The sequence below is a fragment of the Lynx canadensis genome, chromosome B1, assembly GCF_007474595.2.
Source record: "Lynx canadensis isolate LIC74 chromosome B1, mLynCan4.pri.v2, whole genome shotgun sequence".
Classification (NCBI taxonomy): domain Eukaryota; kingdom Metazoa; phylum Chordata; class Mammalia; order Carnivora; family Felidae; genus Lynx; species Lynx canadensis.
In genome coordinates this window covers 192401256-192413463 of record NC_044306.2, presented here as the reverse complement: position 1 = coordinate 192413463, position 12208 = coordinate 192401256, and the positions used below count along the sequence as shown (strand labels likewise).

Genomic DNA, 12208 nt, shown 5'->3' with positions numbered 1-12208 from the left:
CTAAAATGTTACCAGTTTATGCTGTCTGAAAGATTTACCTGTCTGATTCAGGAAGAATACAACTTTTTTTGTATATGCTGGACTCGGCTGAACTTTTGGGTTGTTGTGATTTTAAATAATACTCTTAAGTTTGCTATAGATTTTTATATTAATGGTTTTTGTTAAAGCAATTTATATCTTTCCTTAGATGGCTGAAATAAAAGTTAAACTGATTGAGGCAAAAGAAGCTTTGGAAAATTGCATTAACTTACAGGATTTTAATCAAGCATCAGAATTAAAAGAAGAAATAAAAGCATTAGAAGATGCCAAAGTAAAGCTATTGAAAGAGACAGAGCAACTTGAAATCAAAGAAGTTCACATAGAGAAGGTATAGATAACTTTTTCATACTAAATGTCAGCAGTTATTAATCATCTCAGCTACACTTTATTTTCTTTCTTAACTCCTGCCAGTGTATGTTTACTTTGGAGGGGTTTTTAGCAGTATCATGAATTAATGCGAAAATAGTTTTTCCCTTTTGTTCCTTTTTATTTTAGACTTTAAAAGGCCTCAGTTAGCTTTAATTATTATAACTAGGACTTTATTTGCTCCCTTGTCATGCTCATCTCTGGAGCCTACAGTCTTTTCTTCCTTGCTAAGGAAACTTACCTTCTAGTATTTTCTTCTGTTTGGTTGTGTGTGTGTGTGTGTGTGTGTGTGTGTGTGTGTGTGTGTGTGTGTGTTTTGAATGCTTTAGAAAAAGAAAATGTATCCATCTATCCATCTCTCTCTTCATGGAAGACTCATGACCTTTCTGAGCTAGGAAAAGAATTTCTATGGTAACCATACGATTGTACATATAGTTTTTAAAGCTTAACTTTTTGTTAACTTTTTGTTCTTAGAAAAAGCTAAGGAGGGGCGCCTGGGTGGCGCAGTCGGTTAAGCGTCCGACTTCAGCCAGGTCACAATCTCGCGGTCCGTGAGTTCGAGCCCCGCATCAGGCTCTGGGCTGATGGCTCAGAGCCTGGAGCCTGTTTCCGATTCTGTGTCTCCCTCTCTCTCTGCCCCTCCCCCGTTCGTGCTCTGTCTCTCTCTGTCCCAAAAAAAATAAATAAACGTTGAAAAAAAAAAAAAAAAAAAGCTAAGGAGTTTTGTTATTTTAAATGAAATACTGAACATTTTATCTAGTAACATTTAAAGTTTAGTTTCAGCAGTCATTTTTTTTAACTTAGTTGTATTTGATAAACTTGTCACTTTAAGATAGAATGGTATCAGTTGCTCTAATATTTGATGTTAACTTTCATTCAGGAGATCTTTTAGAATTTTTCCTTTTGTAGTAAACATCATTTATTATTTTACTTTGAGTTTGGGAAGTGCCAGTTGAAGTATGCTCAAAGAGAATGCTGGATAGGAAAGAGTTTACTGTTCAGGAGCATTTTGTAAGTTATACCATATCCTTGATTTCTCTAGTCATAGACATCCCTGCTCCAACACTCCACTTTCCCATTGAATATGCCTGAATTTTATTTTCATAGCTAGCATCTTGTTTGACAAAGTATGGATCATTATGGGTGCTTAATTTGAGGAATGGATTTAAAGTGAAAAATAAAAATGTAAACTGAAAAATGATACAAACTGCAGGTCTGAATTGGGAACTTGTGAACAAACATGGCCTATCGTGATTAATATCATTTATTTAACTTGACTTGCTTTGACTATTTGTGTCTTCATTTGTCCTATTTAAGGGTTTTAAATCTATTCTTGTTGTTGGCTTCCCCAGGGGAAGAAGTGTTTTCACTTGACATTGGAATAAAAATAATAATGTAAGCTAACAGTTACAGGATGCTTTTTCTGTGGTAGTCACTGCTTCAAGCACTTCACAAGTATTTGATTCTCACTATAACCTTATGGGGTTGGTGCTATTTTCATTTTATATAGGAAAAGTAACTTGCCCAAAATTACACAGATAGTAAATGGTAGAGACAGGATTCAAACCCAGCCGAGTCAGGCTTTAGATTTGTGCTTTTAATGCACTGTATTGTTTCTTCTTGATGTGTTTTTAAAGGAATCCTGTAGGCCCATGGAATGGCTTATATGAGGGTCTAGAAGTTTAAAGAGTACCTGCTGTGTTTAAAAACTTCAGGTCCATATGACTAGAGAAGTGAGGGGAGAGAAGTAAGAGATAAATCTTGTGGAAAAATTAAGGGCCAGGCCTGTTAAGGTCTTATATAAGCAGTATTTAAAATTTTCTGCTTTAGCCAGGGATCATGGTGAATGACTAAAGGTTTTAAGTGGTAGGATAAGATTTATATCTTAGTTAGAAAATAGAGTACAGAGTGATAAAAGTCTAGGCAGGCATAGTAGTTGAAGACTGTTATAGTAATGTAGCCTTGATATGTATACAGCCCAGAAGAAGACAATGTGGAAAGAAGTGATGGATTTGAGGAGTATTTAGGAATTAGTAACAGGGAGAAGAGTGAATCCAGAATGTACCCTAGGTTTTTTGGTTTGGACATTTGGTGGATAGCAGTGTTATTTGTGGAGATAGCACAAGAAGAGAAAGGATTTGGGTAATGATGAGTTCTTTTGGAAATTGTGAGTTTGAGAAGCCTGTGAAACATACAAGAGGAAATGTAGCAATTGTATGTATGAATCTGAAACTTAGGAGATGGATGGTAAATGGAGTTGTATGATTGGATAAGATTGCCCAAAGAGACAATATGCCTTAGAGAAAGCCCTGAAAAAGCTAATATTTAAAGGATGGGCAGAGGATATTTATACTAATGTAGAATTTTTTGTGTTTCATTTTAGAATGATGCTGAAACACTACAGAAGTGTCTTATTTTGTGCTATGAATTGTTGAAGCAGATGTCCACTTCAACAGGTATAGGTGCAACCATGAATGGCATCATTGAATCGTTGGTAAGTTGGTGGCCTTTGAAGCTTTATTTTAGCCCACTCCTTCCTTAGTTTGTAAGTAATATGTTCCTTGGGGTTCAAAAGAATAAAAAGATAATCATCTTTAGCATCTGATAAATATAAATGGTAAAATAAAAAAATTAATATAGTGGCTACTTCATATTGTGAAGATTAAATTAAGATAATGTATATAAAAGACCTCGTATATAAGTTATACTTATCCCTTTAACAAGTTTGAAAAGTTATACTAGGAGGAGATGTAAAATATTTTCATTCTTTGAATAGTAACAGGAAATACTGAAACATACTAGGTATATTTAAGTCCTGGAGTCTTGCTATATAGAAAGACTCTGAGACTTACTTTATGAGCCCTGTGAAAGGAATTTGGGGTTTTTTTCCTGTATATTTAAAGACGTTTTACTAAAGTAACTCTTCACAGAGATTTTATTAACTATAGGGACACAAATACTGCAAGACTCTAGTAAAACAACATTGTCTGATAGCAATATAATGCAGACCGCATGTAACTTAACATTTTCTAGTAGCCACATTTAAAAATTAAAAGTAAATAGGTGAAATATAATTTTAATATACTTAACCGAATATACCCCAAGTATTTTAATGGCATCATTTGCTCAATATTAAACTGTCAAGACATTTTGCATTCTGTTCTTCATACTAAATCTTAATAGCACATCTCAGTGTGGACTAGCACATTCCAAGCATTCAGTAGCCACATGTGGTTTATGGCGACAGTATTCCATAGTAGGGTATTCTTACCAATGCTGCTTATTCAAAGCAAAGTTTGAATGTATCTAGGCTCTTCCAGGATCCTCCCTCAATTGTTTTTACTTGGGATTAATGAAAAACAGCCAATGGATGTAATCTAAAATCTAGTTCCCTGGGGTGCCTGGGTGGCTCATTCAGTTGAGCGTCCGACTTCAGCTCAAGTCATGATCTCGTGGTTCGTGGGTACGGCCCCACATCCGGATTGCCCGGTCAGTACGCCCGCTTCGGATCCTCTGTCCCCCCCCCTCTACCCCTCCCCCACTTAGGCTCTCTCAAAAATAAATTAGAAAAAAACCCACAAAACCACAAAGAAATTTAAAATCTAGTTCCCTGAATTGTCATGAGTTTCTAAATGCAGTAAAGATGCCAGTTCTTGTTTATGACAATGTAGAACTTCTAATTAAAAGTAGCTTTTACTAAACCATTAAAATTTAGTTTCATTCTTAGTAGAGCAAATGTCTTTAGTGAAAAGTAGTAGTTTTAAAGTTCTACTTGCATACTTTATGTCTGGTCCTATTGCAAGAGAATGGTAAAGTATGGTATAATTACATAATTGGAGTAGTAAATATGAAGACTATACATGTAGGGAGAAGATACACAAATTTGAGTGAAGGAAGAACACAAAATTGAATAGTCATAATGATTTTAAGTGTACAAAAACAATTTATGTCTAAAGATTGAAGGAAGGGGCGCCTGGGTGGCTCAGTTGGCTAAGTGTCTGACTTTGACTCAGGTCGTGATCTCACAGTTCGTGAGTTCGAGCCCCGCATCAGCTGAGGCTGTCATCTCAGAGCCTGGAGACTGCTTTGGATTCTGTGTCTCCATCTCTTCTCTGCCCTTCCCCTACTCACTCTGTCTCACTTTCTCTCAACAATAAACATTAAAAAATAAATAAAAAATAAAGGTTGAAGGAAACTAGAGGGATGTAAATGAGTAAGATATTTAGATAGAGGAGTAATATTTTAGTGAAATTACCATTTTTAAAATAAAAATTGGGGTGTCTGGGTAGTTCAGTCAGTTGAGTGTCTGACTCTTGATTTCAGCTCAGGTCACAATCCCAGGGTTGTGGGATTGGGCCCTGTGTCGAGCTCCGCACTGAACGTAGAGCCTGCTTAAGATTCTGTCTCTTTCCCTCTGCCTTTCTTCCCACTGCTCATGCAGGTGTTCTCTCTCTCAAAAAAAAAAAAAAAAAAAAAAAAATTAAAATTAGAGTCATAAAGTTATTAGTTGAGCAACTATTTATTGAACATCTATATACTAAATGCCAATGATAGAGTATACACGGTATACAAAACATATATAGACTGCCCTTGTGGATATTCTGGTCCAGTGATTGGGACATCAATCAAATAAATAAGTGGAAGGTTTTGACATTGATAATTGCTATGAAGAAGAGCTGTATGGTCCTATGTGAACTTAAAATATGGGATTTGTTCCATTCAGGGAAGGTGACCATAATCTGATATTTGAGTAGACCTTCACTATGTGAAAAGGGGAGGGAAGAATGTTCTAGATTTCTTCTCTCCAATATGGTTGCAGCCAGCCACATGTGGCTGTTAAAAACCTGTGGCTAGGAGCTCCTGGGTGGCTCAGTTGGTTAAGTATCTGACCTCAGCTCAGGTCGTGATCTCACAGTTGGTAAGTTCAAGCCCTGCATCTGGCTTTCTGCTGTCAGTGTAGAGCTCACTTCATATCCTCTGTCCCTCTCTTTCTCTGCCCCTCCCCCGCTTGCATGTACGCTCTTTCTTCTGCTCTCTCTCAAAAATAAACATTAAAAACAAACAAACTTGTGGGTATTAACAACTAGTCTAAACTGAGATGTGCTGTTTCAAAACACATTTGGTTTTGAAAACTTAGCACAAACAACACAACGTAGATTATCTGAAAATTTTTTTCAAGTTTATTTATTTTGAGAGAGAGAGTGTGCGTGCGCGCAAGTGAAGTAGGGCAGAGAAAGAGAGGGACAGAATCCTAAACAGGTGCCACACTGTCATCATGGAGCCCGATGTGGAGCTTGAACTCATGAAATGTGAGATTATGACCTGAGCCAAAATTAAGAGTTGGGCACTTAATCGACTGAGTCACCTTGGCACTCCCTCAATTTTTAAATTTTGATTACATGTTGTAATGTTAATATTTTGGTTATATTGAGAATAATAAGATGTATTAAAATTAGTTTCACATGTTTCTTTTTAATGTGCCTACTAGAAAATTTAAAATGACATATGACTTACATTATATTTCTGTTGAATAGCACTGCATGGAAGGCATCAAAATCAGACCATCGTTAAGCAAAGAGTAAGGGGTAGCATGGTATAAGATGACACTAAGAAATACCACATAATGAGACAAATGTTGTGTAAAGGAGTTTTATCTTTGTCTTATGAGCATTGGGAAGCTATTGAGTCACTTTTAGCAGGTGGAGGGGGACGTGTCTCATGATCAGACTGTATTTCACTCTGGCTATATTCTCTGTTTTAGCAATTTAATATTTACCTTTTTTTTTTAATCTGAAAATTGATGTCGACAGTATGGATAAGAAGTAGATCTATGAAATCATATAGAAATTACCTCTTTGACCATGTTTTTAATAATAATGCTGTTATAAATTTCTTATCCTGGTCAAAACTCTTTTAACTTCTACTTCATTTTAGATTCTTCCTGGAATAGTAAGTGTTCATCCTGTAGTAAGAAATCTGGCTATTTTATGCTTGGGCTGCTGTGGACTACAGAATCAGGATTTTGCAAGTAAACACTTCGTATTATTATTGCAGGTAGGATTTATCTTGTGACAAAATCTTGACTGTATTTTCCTGAAATAAATATTCAGAATCTGTGGTGATAATGTGAGTACTCTACATTTATTCTGTTCCAGGGCTTATTGATGACAGTGACTATTATGGATGACTTTTAGGGACTCTGATTTTTTTTCTTTTTTAATGTTTGCTTATTTTTGAGAGAGAGAGAGAAAGAGAGACAGCATGAGTGTGGGGAGGGGCAGAGAAAGAGGGAGACAAAGAATCTGAAGCAGGCTCCAGGCCCTGAGCTGTCAGCACAGAGCCTGATGTGGGGCTTGAACCTACAAACCATGGGATCAGGACCTGAACCAAAGTCAGATGCTTAACTGAGCCACCCAGGCACTCCTAGGGACTCTGATTTTTATCTTTTGATTTCTTTCTTAATAAAGTTGAGAAAGGATGAAATGTCAATTATTTATTTTAAAAAAATGTGTTTTTTTTAACGTTTATTTATTTTTGAGACAGAGAGAGACAGAGCATGAACAGGGGAGGGTCAGAGAGAGGGAGACACAGAATCTGAAACAGGCTCCAGGCCCTGAGCTGTCAGCACAGAGCCTGATGTGGGGCTTGAACCTACAAACCGTGGGATCAGGACCTGAACCAAAGTCAGATGCTTAACTGAGCCACCCAGGCACTCCTAGGGACTCTGATTTTTATCTTTTGATTTCTTTCTTAATAAAGTTGAGAAAAGATGAAATGTCAATTATTTATTTAAAAAAAATGTGTTTTTTTTTAACGTTTATTTATTTTTGAGACAGAGAGAGACAGCATGAACGGGGGGAGGGTCAGAGAGAGGGAGACACAGAATCTGAAACAGGCTCCAGGCTCTGAGCTGTCAGCACAGAGCCCGACGCGGGGCTCGAACTCACGGACCACGAGATCATGACCTGAGCCGAAGTCGGCTGCTTAACCGACTGAGCCACCCATGCGCCCCGAAATGTCAATTATTTAAAGTATTTTTAAATTATATATAACAAAAATATATATAAAATATATATAACAAAAATTATAGCAAATATTTGAGTATGATATGCTCAGCATTATTTTATGCTTAGGAAAAAATAAGATAGGTAATGAAAAAAACAAGATAAAAGTTGCTGTCCTAATGGAGCTTACATTTTAGAAGAGGAGACACACAGTGAAAAATAGCATGTCAAATTGAAAAAAAAAGAGTAAGGAATGGAAATAGGCAGAAGGATCTGTTTGGTCAAGAAAGGCCTGACTAATAAATTGAAATTTGGACCAGTCCCAGGAAAGTTGGAGAATGAGCCATGTAGATATCTGGGTAAGTTGTTTCTGATGAGAGGGAAGAACAGGGGAAGGGCCCCTGAAGTAGGACTTTGTTTCACATGGTCAAGGAACAAGGGGAACTATGGCTGGGGCAGATTGAGCAAAGAGGAGAAGGGTAGGAGAAAGGATTTGCAGATAATAGGATGTACATGTCTTCTGGGGACTTGCAGACTTCGCAGTGAATGAAATGGTAAAGAATGGGAGGATTCTGCATACAGGATTATTATGATCTGACTGAGTATAATGTTGATGTAGACCAGGGGTTGGCATACCTTTTCTATAAAGGGATAGAGAGTAAATATATTTTACTCTGCAGGCCACATGGTGTGTCTCAAGTACTATTCTGTGATGCAGGTGTGAAAACAGCCATGGCAATATATAAATAAGTTTGTGTGGCTGTAGTTTAAAAAATTTATTTATGGACACTAAAATTTGAATTTCATACAATTTTCACATGCAACGAGGTTATTTTTTTTTAATCATTTAAAGATGTGCAACTCTTCTTTATTTGAAGGCTGTGCAAAAACAGGCAGCAGACTGGGTTTGGCCCCTCACCCATAGTTTGCAGGTCTGTAGTATTTAGGGGTACAAGTATGGAAGCAGAGATGCTCATAGGAGGGTATTGCAATAATCCTGGAAAGAGATGATGATGATTTGGACCAATGTTCAAGTGGTTACTGGGGTCTTGAGAAGTGTTGGTAATCTACATTTGAAGATGGTATCTATAGAATTTGCTGATGAATCTGATGTGGATGTGAAAGAAAGAAATTGAAGATAACTAAAAATTTTAGTTAAAATAATTGGGAAAGATAGACTTGCCCTTTCCTGTATGGGGAAAACAGAAACAAATTTTATGGTGGATGAGATAAGGTGTTCAGTTTTGGGTGTGATAAGTTTGAAGTTTGAGTTGCAAGTGGATATATTGAATAGGCAGTTGTATGTGAGTCAGAGATAGGAGGGACATGCGAGTTGGAGAGAGGGATCTAAGTCTTTATAATAGTATCCAGTGCTTAGAGACTGGATGTTACCTGAGGGATGAATGTAGAATGAGTAGCAGTCTTGCCATTGTAGTTCCCTAGGGCTTAGGTAACATTTAAAGGAAGGGGAGATAAAGAGGAACCAGTAAAGACCAAGGTGAAGTGGACAGTAAGGGGAGAGTGTGATGTCCTAGAAGGCAAGTGAAGATGTTATTTTCCAAGGGCTAGCATCACCTAACTGTCTATTGCTGGTGACAGGTTGATAAGGATTTATAATTGCCCATTTGGGGCAAATAAGGAAATATTTGGTGACTTTCATGAGCATAGCTTATATGGAGGTTAAAGTTTTATAGGAGTGGGCCGAAGAGAGAATTAGGAGAGGGGAATTGGAGATAGCCAGTGTAGACTACTCTTTCAAGGTTTTGTTTTTGTTAGGACTAATAGAAATGGGGAGGTAGCAAGAGAAGGATATGGGATAAAAAGAAGAGGTGGGTTTTTGTTTTTTTTTTTTAAGTTTATTTATTTTGAGACAGCATGCACGTGAGCATGGAAGGTACAGAGAGAAGAGGGAGAGAGAATCCTAAGCAGGCCCTGCTCTGTCAATACAGAGCCTGGTGCAGGGCTGGATCCTACAAACTGTGAGATCGTGACCTGATTGAAACCAAGAGTTGGACGTTTAACCAACAGAGCCACCTTGGCGCCCCAAAATATTTTTGGTTTCAATTTTTTTTTAAGGTCGAGAAAGTTACAGTATGTTTGTAATACTAAGGACAAAGGCCTAGTGAGAGGAAAAAATTGATAATATAGGGAAGAGAAGGCAGTTGCTAGAGTGCTATTGGGTAGACAAGAAGGGATGGCATCGAGTGTACCAGTGGAGTATAACTCCCTTGGACATCTGTCTTTAACATTTGGGCCTGGCTTAACTTCAAAAATATACCTCCCTCCATTTCCCATATAAAAAGACGATGTGATTAATGTAGCATCTGGTGTTGCCAAATGGTATAAAAAATTGCAAGGAATTTTAGTGCAGATTGCTTGCCAACAGGTTAAATGGGAATACTTTGTGTGCTCAATTTGAAAATAACATGTGACAACACAGATCGTCATTTTCATGAAAAGATTATTTTAAAAGACTGAACTCCACCAATAATAGAATATTCCTTCAGCAAGAAACCCTTATCTTGGAGCATCCTTTAATGTTGCAGTCACATTACCAGGAAAAATAAAGTATACAATTAAAGAGAACTTGGGGAAGTCATGTGTTCTGGAAATGGTCAAATTGTTTGTGGCTTGTATCAAAGGAAGAAAATTAAAATTGTACTTACGTCAAAAGACAGTCATAAGAAATTTCAGAGTTTTGTTCTAGTTTCCTTTTTTGGAACGTTTGGCATCTGATCAATTTATTTAATGCAGTGATGAAATTACTGTTGCTGTTTTGTTTATATTTATCATCCTATGCTACTGTTGTCACAGGAAAATTTCTGTTATTGTTAGGTCCTTTTGGAAACTTGAAATGTCAGTATTTAAAATGATGTGAAATTCCTTTCTCAAAGTTACTGAAAGAAAAATATTGGTACTTTGTTCAGATGAATCATTTTTAGTGCTTGGCCGTATATCTGGTTTTGCTCCAACATGCAGAGTGAATCTCCATGTATAGCGAGACATTCTTTTTACATCAGCAGGTATTGGCATCAGTGGTTCTGCTAGTAATTCTCAAGAAAGTCTTGTTTACTATTGTGAAATTTTATAGCTTTATAGGTACCCAGGGAATAAAATCCTGTATTTTCAAAGAGGTTTTACTAAGAAATTAGTGTACAATAAACTCTCTACTTTCCTGTCTTCCTAGAAGATGGGTCTTGTACTAGATTGACCCGTGGTCATTACTTTTTTTTTTTTTTAACGTGGAAGAAAAATCTTATTAGAATGTTTGATAGTGAACGATTCATTTATGTCTAGTTAAGTGTATTTTTTTTTTCTCTAAAAATGGGATAAAACATGAAGATATTCTGTATACCATTAAGAATGCTGCTGAAAAATTATAAGTTGTAGTCAGGCTGGAAGTCTGATAGAGAAGATTGAAGGTAGACAGTTATATAAAATTTCTAGTATTGCAGCAAAGGAAATACCATAGAACTTTCCCAGAAAATAATTAAGTTCAGTTAACCTTTAAAGATGAAATGTGGATTTTGATCCTTTTAATTTTTGCTGGCATAATATCAGTAATAAGTGCTGTGGTCATTTTAGTCCAAAGAAATGCAGTATGAATGTAATGCTTAAGAGTGGCCTGGACCATTCTGAAGTTATTTAATACTACCTCATCTTCCACTTGACAGAGAGAGCTTGTTACTGTTTGTATTTATGTATGTAATTTTCTGTAGTAGAAAGGAATTGTCAAAATGAGGCAGGTGTGAAAGATAAATGATGTTTTTTATGAAGACCATTCCACAATTTTACTCTCTTCCAAATCAAGCCAGTCAACAGAATAGCAGCGTTGTCATGGAATTAAAGTTTTAATGAAGTAAAGTTTGCCTTTTTTTTTTTTTTAAAGTATAAACAGCTGTGATCTCTAAACTTTTTTCAAGGACTAGGTATTAATATTTGCCTTAAAAATAGGTATAATTTTTTGTAAATTAAAAATGTGAATGATAAAAGGTTCAAATGCAGTAAAATAAATTATATGTATGATTTTGTCTATATTTTTTTATTTTTTTATGTTTGTGTATTTTTGAGACAATGCAAGAGACAGAGTGCAATCAGTGGAGGGGCAGACAGAGGGAGACACAGAATCTGAAGCAGGCTCCAGGCTCTGAGCTGTCAGTCCAGAGCCTGATGCGGGGCTCGAACTCACAAACTGTGAGATTATGACCTGAGCCGAAGTCGTACGCTTAACCAACTGAGCCACTCAGGCGCCCCTGTTGTTTTGTATGTTTTTCTGGGGTGGGGTTTTAAACTCTTTATCAGGTCCTTAAAGTGGTTCATGATCAAAAGTAGTTAACCACTGAATAAATTCAATTGTTTATATTTATAAAATTATTCTTAGGGCTATTGTTAGAAGATTTTAGATTAAGGGAAAATAGCTGTGTTTTGGGAGTAAGAAATCAGTTCTTTTTTAAATCAGGTTTTAGTAATAAAAATTGATTGAAGACATATATATACACTTGTTAGGTGGGAGAGGGAGATTATTTCATTTTAAAGTCTTTCTTAGATAAATATTCAGTATTGAGAGCTATTGCTAGCCAGTAAGGGACTGAGAAGGGCAAGGAAAACAAAGTTACTGCTGAAAGAGTATCATGTTTAGAATTCGTAGAGAACAGTCAAGAAAACTATATTTGGCTTTGGCAAATATGTTGGTCTTACCATAATAGATAATATTCTTGAAATTTCTTTCAAAGTTTTGAGCTATTTTTCTCAGTTCACTAACTTGACCAACGTGCAGGCAATTTTCATTCATTCTAAAG

The 12208-nt window shown here is 36.4% G+C and overlaps 1 protein-coding gene across 3 annotated transcripts in view; it reads left to right on the top strand.

The window, feature by feature from the left end:
• Positions 1-12208, top strand: part of NCAPG (non-SMC condensin I complex subunit G) — a 47595-nt gene that overhangs the window by 15645 nt on the left and 19742 nt on the right. For 2 of the 3 annotated variants that reach the window (XM_030314139.2, XM_030314141.1), the window contains 3 exons: positions 188-367; positions 2789-2899; positions 6340-6459. In XM_030314139.2, the coding sequence (XP_030169999.1) occupies positions 188-367; positions 2789-2899; positions 6340-6459 (411 nt within the window). The remainder of the gene's footprint in view (positions 1-187; positions 368-2788; positions 2900-6339; positions 6460-12208) is intronic. The other variant, XM_030314140.1, reaches the window with a different exon arrangement.